The 20975-nt window shown below is 36.1% G+C and overlaps 1 protein-coding gene across 5 annotated transcripts in view; it reads right to left on the reverse strand.

Moving 5' to 3' along the window:
• The window catches only part of R3HDM1 (R3H domain containing 1), a 53476-nt gene that overhangs the window by 27951 nt on the left and 4550 nt on the right, over positions 1–20975 (reverse strand). For 3 of the 5 annotated variants that reach the window (XM_075152737.1, XM_075152738.1, XM_075152736.1), the window contains exons 3-13: positions 16038–16079; positions 15502–15591; positions 10656–10770; positions 8138–8216; positions 6514–6573; positions 6292–6432; positions 3639–3747; positions 3443–3538; positions 1892–1929; positions 1759–1809; positions 1389–1615 (exon numbers count right to left, since the gene is read on the reverse strand). In XM_075152737.1, the coding sequence (XP_075008838.1) occupies positions 1389–1615; positions 1759–1809; positions 1892–1929; positions 3443–3538; positions 3639–3747; positions 6292–6432; positions 6514–6573; positions 8138–8216; positions 10656–10770; positions 15502–15591; positions 16038–16079 (1048 nt within the window). Of the gene's footprint in view, positions 1–1388; positions 1616–1758; positions 1810–1891; positions 1930–3442; positions 3539–3638; positions 3748–6291; positions 6433–6513; positions 6574–8137; positions 8217–10655; positions 10771–15501; positions 15592–16037; positions 16080–19021; positions 19091–20975 lie in introns of all 5 variants that reach the window. The other 2 variants (XM_075152735.1, XM_075152739.1) reach the window with 2 other exon arrangements.

Below are 20975 nucleotides of genomic sequence, written 5' to 3' on the forward strand. Positions count from 1 at the left end.
TATCCTTGATCAAAATGAACAAATAAAACCAATCAACACATGCAAAATCACCACAACCTGTAACTGCAGTGAAGCAACAACCATCAAGATAGGCATTCTGAACTTTGAATGTTAACTCTCACAATGCCAAAATAAAGTTTTCAGCAAAATTTTAAGAATCCATTTATGTTCTTGCAATTTAGAAAACAAAGATTTCTAAGAATGTATTTTATGTATACACTATTGTCAGGCTGTAGTTTCTTTTCAAGCTGTGCCAAATAGTATTACTACATTGCTAAATGAAATAACTCAATATGATGGCACAATTTTACAGCATATGCAGAAGTACCTTGGAATGTATTTTTTTGTACAAGTATACAATGGACAAACAGAATTTGTAACTATTTTACTGCATTAAGATATAGAAATGTGATATATCTATAAGGTAGTGGTGGTTTAAAAAAATTTAAACAGATCCTCACTAGAAACAAGTCTTATAAATAACATCAAAGCCAAGCATAATACAGGCAAACAATAATATTCTGCTTTTTTACAGTTCTACTTCAAATTCTGAAGTAGGGCATCCACAACCCACCCATGTATTACAAGCCTCAAAATTCTCCACAACCAAGATTATCTATTGGATCAAGTTATGTTGGTATTTGGAATACAAATATTTACTAAATTTCATTTTTGACCCTCAGAAGATTTATATCCATATTTTCTGAGACTTTGTTTTGACATTAATTACAAGTTAACACACCTTTGAAACCCAGAATCTTATGAGTAATTTTCCTCCACCATTTCTGAATCTTAACATTAAACAGTACACTTTGTTCCACAGATCTGATTTTTCAGCAATCTAAAAATTAAGTAAGCTTTTTAGCCATATTAATTTAAATTTAACGATGGCACTGAAAGATAACACAACAAATACAACCAACAGCTTCAATGCTGTTTTTTCCTAGCTAGTAGGATAGCAGCGCACAGTTTCTTAAGACTGCACAATGCAGCTTTGCCAGACTGAAACTAAAGAGTTGAACTCTAAATTTTTATTTTGAATAAAGTACTTATGTTGATAAATGTTTCCAAATCCTTTGTATGAGATGAAATGCATTTAGCTTAAAGCCATCTACAATGCGCTTTAAAATTCTACTTCCAAAGTCAAAAAGTCTTCGTTTAATTTGTTACCTGAATTCTAGCTCTCCAAGGCAGTTATGCACTATAGGGCTAGGTCTGTAGTCATTCTATGTATGCAGCACCCACTGTATCCAGAGGGAGTTGTATGCATGGAGCACCTACGAGACTGAGGCCTCTACATATGTACACATCTGCAATACGCATCAAGTATCAAACCATCAGGTACTTCACTGCTATGTAACTATGTATTTGTACAGATTTTATTATACCTGTCTTAGACAGCCTGCCTGTGCTTTTGCTGCTTCCAGAGCTATCTCCTCTTGTCAGAACTGATATCCCACTGAAGCTGCTGGCTTTCGTTACAGCTGGCTTCAGATTGCGGATGGAGCTATCAGAGTCGGTGCTGCTCCAGGGACGGGGTTCACAATACTTCAGCTCATTCTCAGTACTGCTCTGATGGCTGTTGGCTGATCTCCCTGATGTTTCCTTATTGATTCTGTAAGTTATAAACTAAACTTTTAGCACAAGCATCAATTGCAAAATAAGGGAAAAGAAAAAAAGAAAAAAAAAAAAGAAAAGGTGAAATGCATGCAGAATACTTTGGGATTTTATTTTTTTTTTAAAGAAAGCATCAAATACCTAAGTATCTGTCGTCTTTGTTGTGTACTATTAGTTTCTTCCTCCTGGATTCTGTTGACATTTTAATAAGATAGCTTAATATTTATTAAGAAAATAGGAAAATGAAACAGAATTAGACTGCAAATTTTCTTACCTTTTATCAGTGAAATAATTCTCTTGGGAACACAGGGACTGAGGGGCAAAGAAGTGTAGAAATTAATATGAATGGCATCTAGAACCCCTACTACAGCGCAGTAACAAACATACCGCAATTTGGAGTCTTTTGTATTCTACATGGACTTTTACAACATCCTCTTTATATTAAGCTGCCTGAAAACTTAACTTCTTTGGTGGATAATTTCCATGTTATGGGAAAAAAAAGACAATATAAAAAGGCCCATCTGCAGGAAATAAAAGTTAGCATTAGAATAGTTACAATGCTGACTATTTTGTTTATAACAGTATTTTTCTGAAGTTTTAATTCTTCCACTGGGCCTTCGCTGCCTTATGTAACTTCCAGCTGATGTGTGACTTCACAAGTCTGTTAACACCACCTGAGTTGCTGTGTCTTCTGCTTGAAAGTGTGAAGTAGAAGATGACGCTGGCTACTGCAATAATTGTACTGAATTCTTTGGGTACAAGTACGCATATGCTAAAAAGCAGACAGAATGCACAATCAAAGAGGCTCTTATTAACTTCAATTATGTTGTCTTTGATGGTGACTTCTAACATTTGGTACAAAGCTTCTAAGGGTACAATACATGGTAAATGAATACGCGAAAGGAAAAGGTAATTTTATATCCAAAAGTCCATTCTTTTTGTTTGTAATTAAGGTGAACAAAAAAAAGGCTTTTGGAAAGTATTTGGATATAGCAAATTAGCCTTTTAAAGCTCATTACTCTTTCTTCAGAACAAGAATCTGGTTTTGGATGTGTAAGAGCTACAGACAAATGTCAGAAAAAGTGAATTATTAGAAGTAACGCATATTTTTGAAGACATATTTGTTCTTTTTCACTCAATATAATTAAATATAATCACTACTTGTGATTGAATTATAGTTTGCAATGTTGTCCTGCTTGATAACTCCAGTCAAGATAGACTAGACTTCTGGATTTCTGAAATTTCACATATGGGAATTCAAATCATTTTACTTTGACCAGTCATAAGATATGTTTGATACAGACAAGTGAGAAAAAACAACATTTTGGTTTTGTTTTGGGTATTGTGTTTTTCTGGTTTGGTTTGGTTTTGGGTTTTTTGTAAGGTTTTTTTTTGGGGAGTGGGGTGTTGTATGTGTGGGTTTTGGGGTTGTTTTTTTTTGTTGGGGTTTGTTGGGTTTTTTTAAAACACTAATTATTGCTCTGAGCAACAACTAAAATGATTGCGGTACCAAAACTCTCTAACTTATATTTCAGTAAGGGGCAAAATAATGCATTGAAATAGGTAATGCTAGATAATGCACCAAAATAATTCTTGAAGGTTGCTTGAGTTTCACACAGCAGTGATTGGAGGAAACAGAAGATTTCTCAGTAACTTCAATATAATTTAAAACTCACTCAGGCCACACTAATGATTTTTATCTGCTCAGTCCCCTTCAGAAACACAAAATTTTCTGGAAAGAAGTATCTTTTAACAAAAAACACCTATGCGTGTATGTGTGTGAAGTATTCATACAAAACAATGTAAGATTTTCTTTGATACATACATCTTGTGCAAATATTCTTTCTCTAGCTCTCTGATATTCTTCTTCACGTTCTTCTATGGATTTACTTCTTCTGTCATCCTTTAATCGTATTCTCATCTAAATTAAGTGGTACAGTGTCAACTTCTACAGGAAAAGAGTATAAATACACAGTCAAATACAGCAAGTGAAAGGAAATAATAATCCATATGTATTTTACCTGGTTGTCATCTTTGTCTAAACTAGAGTTATCTCTTTTAAGGATGTACCGCTTCTGGAAATCATCACTTTTCTCATCCTTTATGTGCTCACAAAACTTTTGGTCAGGTCTGTGAAAAGTCGTTAGAAAGAAAAGATTTATGGTTTTGTAAACATATACTATACAGAGTGGAACAAACTGAAATATACTCAAGATTAATGTTAAATATACTTAATATTCTAGATGAAGTGATAGATTTTGGTTGTCCAGGCAATGGAAAAGGTACAAAAAACATAAGATAATGTGTACCCCTGACAAGTCCTGTTCCTGAGGCATAACAAACCTGCTTTTAAAATCTCTTCCTCCTTCGAAGCTTTTGCTTCAATTTCCAATTAAGGTGGCAAGCAAACCACATGCCCTTGGGGAATCAGAAGTGCTCTTGAATCCAGACTGGTGCCATGCAATGGATATTAGGCATGCATGGAAGTGAAGATAGGTGCTTTCTGCTAGAGCTGTAATACCTCAGAATTCATTTCAAGGGAAAACAGAAGATAAGAAGATAGAGGAGAGAGCACTGAAACTTACAAACTTCTAAAATAAAATTAAGCAGAAATAAGCAAGAGAAGAACAGTACAATGCAGGCAAGCAAGAGCTTCACAAGATCACAGTGAGAGGATGAAGCGACAGATTATATATATATTGTTTTGGTATTTTATCTACTTAGTGAAAGAAAATGAGGTATTTTGCGAACTCTTGTTATTAAAAATAGACACCAAGTACCTAGACAATAAAACTACTATTGCAAGAGAAGTTCTCAGACAATCAGGAAATATTTGTCTAATAAAAGACAAAACATATGTATACTCTTCTCTATTTCTTTTTCTTTATTCATTACCCAGGACATCTGTATAATCAGGAGATCTTTTTCTATAAAACAGCCAAACCTAACTATTAGTTACTGGATGCCCAAACATAATTAGCAGGCATTTCAGAGAACCTTTAGACTGTCTTACCTCTTTCTTTTAAAGGTCCCTGAATTTACTGCCCTGCAATCACCAACTTCCCACTCCACTGAGACGTCCCAGTATGCACTGGGTTGTTGATGTCAGTAACATCACTGATCGGCGATGGAGCCGGGAATCTGCCTATGAGGAAAAGGTAAGTTTGGTTTTATTCAACATGGAGCAGATCTCCAAGGTTTTCTTTCTAAATTCTTATTTTATATCCAAAGCGATTTAAAATAAGAATACTGAAAACATTACGAATCTTAATGTCTGCAGGTTAGACGAAATGCCTGCTAATTAGTAACTACATCTATAGAGGGCTTCCAGAGGCCACAAGCTATTTAAATACAGTCTAGAAAAAAAATGCATAAAAATGAAGAAATCATCTTCTAATAGTTCTTATTCCACACTTGAAGTGGTAGACTGAAGCTTCAGTCTAGAGATGCTGGTAGATGCAAAGGCAACAGATTTGAAATGTACGGCTTTATAAGTAAATTTAGATAGAGAATGTATAGCCAAAGCAAAAACACATACATGAATACATAAGTTATTTAACATGTATTTAGGCTCTATACATTTTTCTAGAAACTTTTGAGGAGGAAACTGTTTACTTAAGTGAAATTTCAGCGTGGCATATTATCTAAGTTCTACTAACTCAAAAATTAGGGTGGATAATTAGATTTTCTTCTCCCAAAGCTATGGAGAGTGTACATAGAGACTGGGATCAGGATCTAGGTGCTGTAAACTCCTATTTTCATGCTGAAATCATAGAGCACTTAAAGCATTTGCCTGACACCATTTTGGGGTTTTTTTGTTTGTCTGTTTGTTTGGGTTTTTTAAAGTTAAAACTAGAAACTAGGTGGCATAAATACACCAACACATTAGTCCTTTGTCTTTCTGAGACAGAATGAGGAGACAGAGCAAGCACAGAGGACAGAGAGAACAGCTGGGTCCTTTGAATGAAAACATCAACTACACATGGTTTTGGAGTTGCTGTGGCCCCAGTGCTACTTTTTTTTTAAATATGGATTTGCCTAGTGGTTTCTCCAAAAACTCCCCAGCCCTCACAGTAAAGTAGCATGCCATGACTTGTTAACCTGGTTGACACTTCCCACTGATGAGCTGTCTGTCTTCCCTGCTATGTTTATTTTGTAAGGCCATGTGAGATCTGTAAACAACATTATTCCAACGAAGACTTCAATGCCTGAATTTTCCCAGTAGATTTTTACAGTACAAAAGCCAAAAGTTGTGCAAGTTTTGTCCCCTCCCTACACCAAATCAGAAATGACCCTGTTCTAAGTTAAGGGCTGATTCTGTGTTCCAAAAGAAACAAAGAATGTACTTTGTACCCTTGACTGGTGTAAATCTTTAAACAGATAAATAGTTGATATAAATTCATATTTCATGGAAACAAAGTTAGCAATGCATCTCTGTGAAAAAAGCAACAAAAATTGTTAATTTACAGATAACATCCTTTAAACATGAAACAGATCACATTATTACACAGCACTGGAACATGAACAGAAAAGATCTTGCAACTACCTCTCCTTGATGCATGGTTCCCAATGAGTAGATAGACCCCTGCTGCTACAGATGCAGCATCATTGCATAATATATCCCAGATGTTAAATCTATGCATCAGAAAGTTTTTTCAAGACTTTTACACTTACATTCTTGTATTGCTAGTTTTATTTACTATGACTGACTTCCCACTCTGGTCCACGTTGTGCTCTAATCCAAAGTAAGCAGCTACCCTGTGCAACAGCATTCTGTGGTAAGATGTCATTGGGGGAAACTTTTTTCTTGGAACTCTGGAAGAAACGAATAGTAGCTTTATTAAATAAACAGGAACACTCTTAAATTCTTTTTTCCTATAAGAGTACAGTACTTACTCATTATTACCAATGAAATCTAAAATTTCCTGTTCTAATTTCAGCAGCATCATTCTGTCCCTGAAAATAAAAACACAGCAACTCACATATGAGACACTCCAATAACTGCAGTTGTATTCATCTTAAGAATACATAGATAAGATCTGTGACCAAGGGATGATCGCAGACTGTAAATAGGACCACCAGGTGTCAAATGCAGTATTTTTAGGACAAAGTATTCATTTTTCACTAAGCTATATTATATTGAACCCGCCTAGTGAAACATGCTGTTCTCATCCCAGAAATTAGAAAGATCCTTCAGGTAATCTCTGCCCAGTAGGCTCAACTGAAAGTACAGTTTTTGACAAGACAGTCTCAAGAAGAAGGAAAAGCAGTGACTAGGTTGTTTCTTGTTGGTTACCATGGGTAGTAAGATTTGCAGAGGCCTGAACTGGCCCTTGGATTGTGAAGCACATCACGGGATCATTGAGACACAGAGTGACAGAGTACTGAAACGGGAGGCACTACTACAACAGACCAACAAGTGTTAAAAGTGGTTAAAAGCTGGCACACATTGCAATGTGATGAGGTATTAAGAGAAATCGAAAAAGCTAAAACTCAAGGTGATAGAAATGAACATTAGTCTTAAAAATGCTTAAGCCAGTTCCAATAAATCATTAACATGTAATGAAATTAATTGTCGCACAGTTCATAATTTGTGCACATCAGATAACTAGGCTTCCCAGTTACTGCGCATGTAAAACCACAGCAGACCTTCACCTACAATTTCTTATTTTCATTGTGATGCTTTATGACTTCAGGAAGGAACAACGTAAAAGTCTAGCAGAGGTCCGTGCTTTCTAATTTTACTCTATAGAACAAAATGTTGTTGGCCCCTATTAGAGCTCGTTTTACATTTTTTGCCAATAAAATGGAATCCCAATAAATTATCACATTAGAAATCATAACTATAATATGAATGAATAACAAATAGCAGCTGCTGCAACAGCAGCACAATTCCACCGAGTTAATTTCTTGCCTTGTACATATAGCCACAGACCTAGTATGAAACCCCATTGAGGAAAAGAACAAACAAGATAGAAAGGAACATACTGCAAACCTCAAAGCAACAGAACCATGTCAACTCTGTTGCTAACAAATGGTGGACTTGAATTAGGTCAGATTTGGTTTCTGATGTGCAGAGTGAATATGTATATCTCTAACTATGGTCATATGGTACAGCTTAAAAAAAAATTCCTTCATCTATGAATTCAGTGCAAGGCAGATTAAAGTAAGAGAAGGCAGTCTGGTCTCTAACAAGCTAAGACAGTACAACTTTTAGAGACATAGTATTAGAGTCCCTTCAGGGAGAGAACTGCACACAGACAGAACTCATTATTTGCCTATTAAACATTAAAAGTATTTAAACCATTTCTACGTCCTGAACCTCTGTTCATATAACACACAAATTACAGTGGATTGGTGTTTCGGACAGCCTGCGCAACAAAATCTCAACTTAAATAGCTGACATGTAGTGTTAGACGTTTAAGAGGGGAGGAAAATACCCAACAAAAAGACCAAGTGGTGTGACACCTCAGGCAACAACAAGAAAGAAAAACAGAAAGTTGACATTACTGATGCTTACCTGGGATTGTTTTTTAAAGTATTTACTAAAAATTCATGAAGATCTATACCAGTGGAATCTGTATATTCTTGGCTGGAATCTAAGGGTGAGGGGGAAGAGAGCAAAATTACACTTCGAATAAACACTAATACTATTCTTTTACCAATTATTGCTGAACATACTATTCATGGATCAATACTATATAAATATTAGGCACGTTATTCCCAAAATTAAACGCTTCCAGGGAAAAGGCTCATAAGTAAAAAGCAAAACAGAAAACCCAACAACATCACCAATCCCCTAATTCAAGTGTAAAAGCAAAAGCAGAAGTAAAAGCTTCAGTAACACTGCCAATCTATTAACAAATTGCTATATATTTGCAAGCAGTTTATCACCTTGAGTCACCTGATTTCCATCAACCTTTCAAGTTTTCTCAATATACTACATTGCACTGTCGTATACACTTCTGTGGACCAGTAGCTGATCTACAGAATTACTGGATGTTGCCTGAAGAAATACTGTAATTCAGAATGTAACAGTTTAACCTTCACAAATGTTATTTTGTATTATTAAAAAATCCTTGTTCTGTCAGGCTTTGTTTTCACAACATAGTATTGAGAAGTTTTCAAAAAGAAGTCTCTCAACCTTCTGCCTCCTTTCTGGTTTCAGTGAAACAAAGTATTCAAAGTTACATTTTGTTCTCTAAAATCTGTCACTGAAAGAATGGTTTAACACCAGATCTTCCCTTACATGAGCACCTTCCAGAGTTCCAGGTCTTAGAATTCAAAGCTATAGGTGTTTTAACATACTTTTGGAACTAGATTTCTTCCGAGAACTACTTCTGTGTTAACCTAATCTCAAGTTAGGCACAGCTCAAACTTATGCCTAGGTCCTAGCTATTCCAGGTCTTTTTGTGGTCAGTACAGAGAGCAGTCGTTGCAAATTAGCTTCTATTAGCAACGAGGGGACTACTGCACAAAGAAGGGTAGGATTCAATGGAGACAGAATCTATGCGGGCTTTTTCATTAGAAGCAACAGTGCCAGCAAAGCAGCCTCTCGGCATAGTGGGAAACTGGGTGACCAAAGTGTCCGATCTTCAAAAATGAGACCTAAATTTTTCCTGGAGGAAATCCCAAGTCCACCTGAGGACAGGGAATCTCTAGTTCCCTAAAGAAGAATGATAGTGGGTTCCTTTATCTGCAGAACTTATTATGCTATCAATCCTGCCCATATATTATCAAGAGAGTAAATAATGAAACCAAGCAAATTTGAGCATTTATGGTTCGGGATTACTTTTGATTCTGAGCGGGGGTGGGGAAGGGTACGCCTGGTAAAACAACTTTAAGATTGAGTAATTATTTACTTTAATTTTTTTAATTTGCAAGTGAGCAATAACTTCCTTATAATTACTAGAAGACTGATGCTTAAATTCCATCATTTTCTATTTTGGCACATCCTAAATTGGGAAGTAATTAACCTCCAGAGGAGATATTGGGTGAATTTAGAACAGCTACCTCTACCTTAGGCATTTTGTCACTTTGCTCTCAACTCATCATTACCTAACATGTTGGGTGTTTTTTTTAGGGGGGGATGGGGGTGGGGTTTGGTTTTTTCCTTATTTTAGAAGGTGGGTATGCACTTTAAAGGTTGAGCAAACAACTGAAAGAACACCCTATTTTTTTAAGGCATCATTTCAAAGACTGAGATTTATAAATGCAGTTAAGTTCTCCATCCCAGTGCTTTTTATTTGACAAATACCTGGCTGCCAGCTGGGACAAGATACACTGAAATGCCACATGAGGAAAGCCTTATGGAATTGAGGGACACAAGATGGACAAGTACTACCTGTCTCAAAAAGAATTCTAGCTTTAAAGATATTTCCTACACACTGGTTGATCTAAGGTGTTCAGGTAGACATTCTGGATCCTTTATTTAAAGTAAGAGCTGTACAATGACTTCCCAACCTGAACAGATCTTCAATCCAGAATGCAGGAATATTAAAGTGAAAACATAATACTTGTCATTTTTACTTAAGTAGTTCCACCCTTGCTCCAAAACTTTATAAAAAAATTCTAGATACTATCAAAAGTAAAATAAATAAACAAACAAGAACATTGACGTCTGTTGAATAAAGACCGAAAAAGTACAAAGGTAGTTGTCATTCTCACTTAAGTTTCGCAAATCCTGTAACAAAGTCTAGGAATAAGATAACTTCTACTGACTAGTAAAGTCAGTTTTCCAAAAAACACTTGGACACAACTGAGGCAACACAATTGCTTTTATGCTGGTCTGCACAGCTAGACAGGCGAAAAAGGAAAAGCATTTGCTGGAGTAACATGTGTTTGATGAAGCCTCGAAAGCACTGTATCCTCTGGGACCAATTCCTTCTCCAGCTCAAAGATGTCTAATCTATTTCCTTCATTTGCTACAAAAAAAAAAAGCAATGTTTATGCGATGATGACCTGAAAGCAAACTGTATTTTCTCTAAATATTCTTTATCTACATAGTACATTTAAAAGCACAATGACAGATAGCAAACCTCTTGATAACATTTTTCTGGACAGTTTATCACTGGATTTTTCCTTTTCCGTTTCATCTTTTGCAGGCTTTTCTTCTTTTTCAAAAGACTGTGACAACTGGATCTGAATTTTCTCCTGTCAAAAGTAAAAATCAGTCATCACGGAAATTATTTCAAACAATACTTGCAGGAGAACTCTTTTGTACTATACTACCTGCAAAATAAAGAAGTAACAAGGAAAATAATTGCCTTCATATTCTTCCTGATCCCACATGTACTTTATGCAACCACAAAATGAAATTACCAGTAAATCAAAAACTATAGAGAAGGCACAGAAAGTACCATACACGTTTCAGAATTTACATACATTTCCAGTCCCTGAATGCTATTTCAAAATGAATCCAAAGTATCTTATTTGATACATACATGAAAATATTCCAGTTTTTCAGATGTATAAATTTTATACAGCTTCTAAATTTTTAAGTAATGCATCATCCACGATGCTTTTTTCCCCCCATTCTTCAGAGGTTTTGACTATAAAAGCCTGTTTCAAGTTTCAATTTGGTTTATACCAAGAAGGAAAAAAAAAAACCACCAACAAACAATGTTTCAATCTAAGACAGACCAGCATTTCCAGATCCACAAAAAAGGGAAATATTTACAGTACAATATATCAAGGCAAAATTTGCAAACCTTACTGTCATCAAGGCTTAGATTCTTAACTTCCTGTATATTTTGACAGAGTAGCTTTGTGTGCAATCATCTCAAAATCCATGTTTTTATACAAGTAGGTGAACTACCATAAAACCTGTTTGCCAAATACAGCAAAAAAGAGCTTCCCTTTGAAATTATAGTGACATAACGGTCCCCTAAATAACGGAAGACTAATTTGTTTTTCATGCCTCTTTATTCTTCAACAAGATTGTCAGTGAAGGACTAACATATTTCAGACGGCAAAAACAGAGGAGGTAGGGGGAATTCACATGGAGACACCATGTGTCTGAATGACTCCAAGAGGATGAGTGGCGAAGTCCTGTAAGAGTGAGAGTCCCCCATTACCTTTTATCTTGAAATCCCTCAAATGTCAATTTTGCTCCCCGAGATGCCGAGTTCCTGCTGTCACCCCACCCACCTGAGAATATCTGATCCTTCCCAACCCAAAGAACCCGCTCCTCATCCATTCTTCCCTATCACTCTTCTGTTCTGCACCTAATACTTTCCCATGCAAGTCCTCACTCTTCCTTCAAACCCATTCTTACCCATATCCAGGCACCTGCTCTAAGCTTCTCTTCGCGTGTCATTCCACAGACTTGATCTCACTCATGTAAGCTGGCCAGAGTTAAATATAGCCAGGATTCACCAAGGCTAAAGGCTGTTTCACACGCAAACACATCCTTGCACAACCTGCAGTAATGCTCCTCCCTGACCTAGCACGCCTAACTGCTCTCTCTACCTTGGTCCCTCAGACCTGGGCAATGGGAACCCTATACTAATGAGGTTATGGTTAAAAACTAGTTTCAATATGCATTTTTGGAGTAACAACTTTTTCAAATGAGGAAAAAAAGTTTAGCTGATAGTTTTATCAGCTCTCCCTTTCACTATAATTTTTCCCCACATTAAATGTTCTAATTAAACTTATTAATTCATGAACACCCTACAAAACATCATTACAAGTGTGAAGACTTCTCAGCTTTTATAAGGTTATCTATAACCAAGTCTGATAAAAACCATTACCAATCACTAATAATGTTTTGTATAATTCTTTCCTAGTCTTGAGAATTCACTTGGCTACAAACCTTAAAGGGTCCAAAACAAATCATTGCATTCCTCGCCTCATAAACCTGAACATAATTCAAATAAGCAATTTATTTGTCACTACAAAGTGCATTACACCTACTGTTCACCTAATAGCTGCATAACAGTTATTTGAAAAAGAAAGAAAGAAACATATTTATGTCTTATCAAGAAATTATTTCTGACTTGGATCCACCAATATGTTATTCTCCATTTTACAATAATACTCTACAAAACTATCAGTAAATTAAAGAGATTTTCATAGTCTGATTTTCCTTCACTAGAAAATTGATTGACTACGTATTCTAAACTCATCCGAAGTAAAAGCAATAGTTTAGTCAAAGGATTTCAGCAAGTAATCATTTTCATACTTCTTTTCCCAACGAGAGCTAAAAAAGGAATAGCCATCTGAACAGCCAGTTCTTCTACTACCACCAATTCTACTTCAAAGTGTGATACAACAGAACACTGTACCAAAGGGCACTTTCTTGTGATTTCATGCTATAAAAACTGTAGCATCTAATTAAATATGACCTACTTGACTGGAAAGCTGCCGAAAAATCTTTTAACTTCTATTCCCCAAAATTCTTTTAATCCCACCCTGTTTGTGGCGGGTCTCTGCTGGCATACCGATTTAACAGACTCTTCGCTGTAACTCAGATCACCTGAAGTCCTCATTGTAGCAGAAGAAATTGTCACAAAATCGTGATTAAACAAGAAAAAGCCAAACAAAAAGCAAAACCCCCAAAACCATCAAAACCTGATAAATTTCTGCAGCTTAAAACACTTGAGAAAACGGTAAGAGTCAGGAAACATTCCAGAATATTACTCAAAGGCCCTACACCCTGGGGCCCTTACATGGCTTTTTACTAGCAATCTCTAAACCCAACAAAAACCTGAATTTACACAAGTCAGTATAAACTAACATTATAGACCCTGGTCTTTTCCCACCACCCCCCTTCCTTTGGGTTGTTTTATTTTGGTAGAGAAGAAGTTGTTCAATCTTTTGAAGGTTTATTTACTTGTTAACCACAATAATAACTGTCATTCATATGAAAACAGCCCTTCTTTAAAAAGACCTGAAATGGATCATCCTTTACTAGTGTTCGTACTTTGTATTAGAGCATATAGAATCAGTACGACCCCAAAGGTAGACAAAGGACAGCAAGAGAATAAAGAGCTAGTGTATTTACAAAGATAAAAGATCAAATAAATCAGTTACGTTCTTCCTCCTGCAATAAACTGATAAGCTTGTACTTTCATAGCACCTTTTAGTAAAGGGCTGCCAGTGCCTTTTAACAATTAAGGCTTAAAAATGTGTGAGCTCTTAGCTAGGTTTCTCAGTAAGGAACAGTATCTTTTTTCATGTTGCAATTGCTCAGGAAAAAATAAACAAGTGTATCAGAACATAAATTGGTCTGCTTGAGACAATTTGTCTGGTCTGGCAACCTCTTTCATTATAGCCTTCTGAGGAGAAGCAGCCAGCAGTGGCAGCAGTGACTTGCTAAGTGACTACTACACCTGCATGTGCCTAGGAGTTTTACCTTGCTAAGAGCTGCTGTGCACACTAGTGTGGAAGGTGGACCTGATAAATAGTCACAGGCAAGACTACAGAGTTATCCCAAAACTCACGTCAGTTCCTAGCTGTGTAAGTATATTTTTCATTCTATCAAGGCTAACACTTTCTAACCATTAAAAATTGGGATTCTTCACGTATTATCAGCAACCTTATACTGAATTTTATTCTTCTTAACTCTTAAAATCCATTTTAAATATGGACACAAAATTGGAAGCCATTTTTCAGTTGCAATCACCAATACAACACAGTGACTTTTCCAGCAAGGGGAAGCAATCACAGAGGTTATTCTCGTGCTACTGTCTCATGCAAGACAGTCCCTCACTTCACCTAGCCGCTGGACTAGCCTCCCACACGTCCCAAGCACAATTAATGCATACACATCATGCTTCAAAGTGTGGGCCTTGAGGCAGCCAGCAGCTGATTAGTGCGTACAGAAGAACTCTTCCATGCCATGCCCAAAGATTCTTTGGGAAAGAAAGCAAAACGGGTGAAGAAATTGCCTCTATGAGTTGTTACAGAGGGTCATGGAAGACCTGTGCCCCAGAGGATATGCACTCCAGCATCAGAACTTGTAAAAATTCCTACTTCTAACTCTTCTTTTCAACATGTATTTCTCCACTCTACAGGGAAGAATTAAATCTCAATCATTTGCATTGGGATTCATAAGCCATTTTTTCTAGTTTACTGTTTCTAAAGAAAACCTGCCGCTAGATCTAATTTTGTTTCTTAATATACAAAAGAAGTGCAACTTTTCACAAAAGGACAGTTTAGAAGCTTTTCAAATAACAGCAAAGTAAGTCAACATGCTTTGTGATCTAAGGATCATCTCAGTTTTGTTAGGAGTGAAAAAAAGAGCAGCAATAAAAGCTTTTTGATGTCCCTCATTCATACATAGAGCTAAAACCAGTAATAGTATTTTGCTCTAAAAATACAGACTGTATGAAGGTAAAGTCAGGAAAGCTAGATTCTCTAAAGTATTTTTACATATTTTGTCCAGCATTTAAGAACTTCTGTAAGTGTGTTGTATCATCTTAATAGATTAGTCCTCAGACATACCTCAAGCATGTATTAATAGAACTACTAGCAATTATGATCAATATGCAGGAATTCCGTTAAAACACCAGAACTTACAAATGTGTACATTTTCTAAATATAAAAAGCCGATAAATTATGCTGCATTTTAATCATCATTTTTCTGTCTTACTGATGGTAGACAGCACTTGAGGCAGTCTTAAACTGCTGAAGTGCACAGTAATACTAGAAAGTTAAAACCATTAACAAAACCCCTTTTCCTGTTACCCAGATATCAACCATTGCAGTTCAGATAAACAAACCAGCAAATTCTTCATCTGATATTACCACCTCTATTAAAGCTGTATTAAAAAAAGTTAAAATCATATGGTATCCGCATATTTAAAGAGTACCCAAAAGATTTTCTTTTGAACAGTAAGTTACTTCGAATTGTTTCAGAAACTTCAGTAATGTGATTTTTACCTGGAAGTCCTGTGATATTTCAGCTGTGGGAGGTGGTGGATATTCTTCACATACAGCAAGGCTCCGAACTAACTTTAACTTTGTGTTTGACTAAAGGAAAGTATGTAAAATTAAAAACTATGGCTTATAAAAAATTATATAAATATACCATAAGCCGTTATTTTTCCATTCATTTTATGTAAAACAAAATGGCTGAAAACTGCATTTTTAGTATTTTCAATAGAATAAATAATTTCCTTTAAGAAGAAAATACCCAAGCAATTGCAGCTTTTGAAGGCACTGTCAGCACAATAGAGCACATCTAATGAAAAGTAAATAAAATCTTCGGGAAAGTGTTTCTCTCCATAACAATAAAAAGCCACCAAAAATATGAAGGCAAACCACAAAAGCAGACAACTAGGCAAGACAAAAATCCAACAGAATAAAACAAAGCTTCAATGCCAAAAAATAAAACTAAAGGCACTTTTCACAAAGTAACAAAGCTTCATCAAGCATGAAGGGCTTCCTTAGCATGCCAGCACACAAGTCTACTGTACCTTCGACCTTTTTGCTGTCTGTCCAAAAGACTGCACTGGCCGCTGAATGACAGGCACAACAGAAAAGGTTTATATTAAACTTAATAGTACAATTTTATTAATGCAAAAGTCTGTATAAGAGAAAGCTTTAACAGTTATTACTAACATGATGGTCAAATCTGTGAAAGGAACAGCAGGTGCTTTTGGCTAAAGGATTATATGCTCTTCCACTTTCATTGTGCTTGTCCTTGATTTCTCTTCTTCATTTATCAACAATAGATATTGGAATTTAACAGGAAGCAAGCATTATTCTTGTTCAGTAAGATCCAAGCAGTTTACTCTCTCAGCCAGCTCCTACATTTTAAATTCTCATGTCCTAATTCCCTTGGCAACATGACATGGTTTTTATAAATTTTCTTCCTATTCCTGAAACCTACCTGAAAAATGATAGGAAAAAAAAAGAAAAGAGAAGGGGGGGATGAGGGCGGGGGGAGGTCAGAAAAAAGCATTGCCTCTACCAGGGGAACAAATGATGACCTATTATAAGCAGGTTAAAACATACAGTTTTTTCCTTTCATCATAGGAGCTATGAAAGTGGACTTTAAAATGGGCTACTGGTCAATTTTTTTTCTCTTTCATTTAGTAACTTACTATGCATTAATATGCTCTTTCTCCTCCCAAAGCCATTTTAGTAACTTACTATGCATTAATTTGGTCTTTCTCCTCCCACATTCCTTCTTCTATTACTATTGTTTCTTTTAAAAAAGAGCATTACCAGAATTTTGCTACAGTATGCATGATTGAAAGGCACATTTGAATCAACAAAAACGTTTAACAATTTCTTAACTGCATAGTTAAAACTAACTCAATGCTCTGTGACAGTTAGGCAGGAATAGAAGGACTTATAGTAGCGTAACATAATTTAAGTATTGGTTTCACTGTAGAACTAATACTGATGAATAGAGAAGCCTTTAACAGAACTGGTTTTACTGAGCACAGGAGTAATATTTCTAAGGAAAAAGTAACATTGGTAATATAATTTCAAATGCTGTTTAATGGACAGTATTTTCCCCCTTTATGAAAGGGGTTTCCTTTCAGAAGGAAACTAACTCCGTTTGAAAACTACATGAAGACAGCCCTCCTTGCCCTGGGCTCACAGGAGCAGATGTCTATCAAGTGCCTTAATTTCTTAGCAGGACATACATGTTGCTAAAAGAACACCTAACCTACAGTAAAGGGTTCTATCACATAAAGGCAGCATTTCTCTTATTTTCCTCAAGTCCCAAATGTCTTTTTTGGATGTTGCGCCAGCTTAGCTGAAAAGCAGCAGAACGGGAGCTCATTTCACTATGTAACAGGATTTTAAATAGCAGCACTGAAAACTAACTGAACCCATCATCAGTTTTTTAAAGGAAGCTTGCTGAGATTTTGAGCAGCAAAGACAGTTCAAATGTTCTCATACCTGGAACAATACAGAGACTTTGAGTTTTGCTGTTACCTGCAAAATATTTTTTTCTTTCAATCAGCTATGCTGAAAGCATACATTGCATATTGAAAGCTGGCACTCTGCATATCCCTGGCAAAGTTTCTACTATACCAAGCTACTAAACTTTCAAGAACTGGATGATTTCCCAGCCTCATATCAATTACTCCAGCATCAATTATGTTAGATGTATTCAAATCAAGTAGTGTAAACTTAAAATCAAATCAGCACTGCCAGTGGAGTCCTCGGTTCACTGTCAAAACAACAGGCAAAAGAATCTACACTTGGGTAATTGTTTACCTTTTGCAAGATTTTGGAAGCTTTGAAGCCAGTATATAATTGAAAAGAGTATATGGAAGCAAACACCCCAGATCCACCATGTTAGAGAAGGGAGGCGGGGAATCAACTTAGTTATACAGGACATAAGACATTTTAAACTAGCCAAACAGAATTTCTAATACTGTTAACCAAAATTTTACACATAAGTTACTGCTCACTAAATAGATAAGACATACTCTTTCAATTATTTTTAAGAGTGATTTAAAAAAAGAAAACAGAGAAGAGATTGTTGCCGGGAAGCAGAAACCATATCATAATTAACTTTAAGATCTGTACAAAGCACGTATCTCCTCCTCACCTTACCTCAATAAAGTCTCAGGAATCCATTGCAGCCGAAACTTAAGTATGTTTGTTCATGCCAGATAAAGTGAAGCAAATGCCTCAAAATTTAATTGAGATATTGAAACTGAAATGATCTAGTACCAAATCTGAATTCTTTGTAAGAATGTTTAAAATTAATGTGGTTTTTGATTTCTATCACAATAGGACAAGTTTGATGGGACATTCCTTTAAGTGTTTTATGTTTGTTGTACCTCATCTTCCATTTTGCTTGCAGAATTACAGTTCTGTTGCCAGCTTGGAAAACCAACCCAACTGACACTGTCAATTATGCTGCATTTAAAGATTTTTCTAAAGATAGGTGTTTGCAACCTATAGGGAATAAGTTAATCAAAGCAATATAGGATATTCAGAGTAGTAAACTGAAGTATTTGAATACCATGATGCTCAATTTCATGAGCACCTGACAATTTTTAGGGAGCAAACCAACACCAATAACATTGGCGAGAGCTGGGCGGCCACCGTAGGAGGGAGATTCTCCCTTGACTGAATTGACTCAAACTTACACATGAGATAAGTGTCATCCCACCCATCATATTAAGACTTGTTATCTAGAAACAACTGCCTTGTAAAACAATCCTTTGATAGGCATGGATTTCTTCCTTTCCTGCAGGACTTTAAGGATGTCAAAACCTGAAATACAAGCCCCCACATCCAGCTGCAACTGTGAGGAATAAGCCCCACACACTTGGCAGGTAAAAAGCACTGTAATAAATCTGGTATGGCCGGACTGCAGGGACAGCTAATGTGAGAAAAGGCCTACGATGTAACGTCTGCGCCTGGAAATACAAAACCCAAAGTCCTGTGATATCAACAGTATATCACAGGATATAACTGCACTCACAAAACTTGAAGATGATTGGGCACAGTTTCTCTGACAAAACCACGCTGACAGAGGATAACCACATTTCCACTGGAATTCCAGGACAACAGATAGTCAATGCATGTTGTAGCTGTTAACGCACATCTTCTCTCTTTTCAGGTCCACGAATTTTAGTAAATGCAGAGAAATTACGACAGAACTAAGTTTTGCTCCTACAGAGCATCTTTATGTTCCCCATTTGTGAAAAACAATTTATAGCTACTTTACAATATGTAATCCTTAGTGAGTGCAAATTAAGCAATTTCTTCATATTTGCAGCTCAAAGACTTTTATCGACTTGAGAAAACACTGTGTTAATGATAGCAAGATTAAAAATAAATTTATGCCCCATTTAAAGTCATTAAGGGTGTGATTTCAAGATTAAAAGCAAGTATTCCAAACAGTTGCATAAGGAAAATAATTATTAGGTTTTGTCTTTAAAAGAAAAAAAAAAAACAAACCCCAACAACTTTTAAGACCAACTACTATCCTTCATTTCCAACTACAAAATAAAAAGGGAATTAAGGTAGAGTTTACCAAACACATATAATCATATATATCCAGGCTTTCAGTAGGAGTATTTGCCTATTTTATTTTTTCCTAATTACCTCCACAGATCATGTATATTAAATACAAAATAAAGATCTGGACCTGTTACACACCTTCCTCTATCATCGCTGTGCTGTCTAAACAAGTTGGATAAAAACAGGTCAGGCACAAGATGGCAAACTTCAAAGTGTGAAAGGTTTTGTGAGAAGGTACTTCTCTATTTCCAAAGTACCGTTTGGACATTTCGGAGGATAGGCATGACATGACAGACCTGAACAAAGAGTGTTCTAAGAACATTCAGTTTTTCACCTTTCTTCTAAATGAGGTCTCAATTTTAAATCCAGTTAAGGGCTACAGTCCTAACAACCACAGATAGCTTTGTAATACTGAAGGAAACAACAGCGTCATCTATGGTTACTTGCTGTCCTGTATTATTGAGTAGTGACAGCAATTTTCCATGACACAGTAGAGGATGACTGATGGAAAAATAGTTTCACCATTGGACACAGAGGCATTTTCAACAGTTCAAAAGTAACTAAACAGACTCTGCCCAATCATTTAAGTCACATATTTTGGAGACAAAGACAGGCAAATCCTGACAAGACCAAAACAGCTGGGGAGGAGGCAAAGAAAGGCTTCAGAGAACTCAAGCTGGGAACAGAGAGAGAAAACAAAGGTTTGAGCTAGCATGGAGGGAAGAAACTTGTAGAAAGAGAGATGTCTAGTTGCTACGTAAAAAAATTAATCTAATTTCTCCAAAGGACAGGGATATCTGCTTAATTAGCATAAATTCAAACAGAATTATACTCACTTAATACAACATTTGCCTTGCCCATATCATCCTGCATTCACGCACCAGCCTCCATCTTTCCGTGAGGGGTTTTTTGTCAGTGGTATTTTGGTTTTACTCTCTACAGCTTGCAAGTGCTTTTCCTGATACGTATGATACGCAGCTTGCTTTCTCTCAGTCTTTTACTGCCTTGGCAATCATCATCCCATCAAGGATCTTATATCTACTTATTAATGGTTATTTTTCAGTGCAGAGATAACAGTATTTAACTGTTTGTAACTAACATTCTCTTTCTCCCCAAGCCCCATAATGCATGGATTGTAGAATAAGAACAAACCTCCTTTTCTGGATTATAGATAAGCCAACATGAATTGTTACGGAGTTTTAAAATATTTTTTCTCTTAAAATAAATTAAATCTTCCTAATAGTAAATAAAAGCACTATCCTCCAAGATAAATCCAGTCTGTTTATTTAATTTTTTGTCAATATTTCCTGACATGTTAACTTTGTAACAGCAGTCCTTACAGTGCATGAAGTATTGCCTGTCCCATCACCCAGTGACAAAGGCAACAAACTTCAGACCCTGTATTATAGCTA

This window comes from Calonectris borealis, chromosome 6 (genome assembly GCF_964195595.1).
Source record: "Calonectris borealis chromosome 6, bCalBor7.hap1.2, whole genome shotgun sequence".
In the NCBI taxonomy this organism is placed as follows: Eukaryota; Metazoa; Chordata; class Aves; order Procellariiformes; family Procellariidae; genus Calonectris; species Calonectris borealis.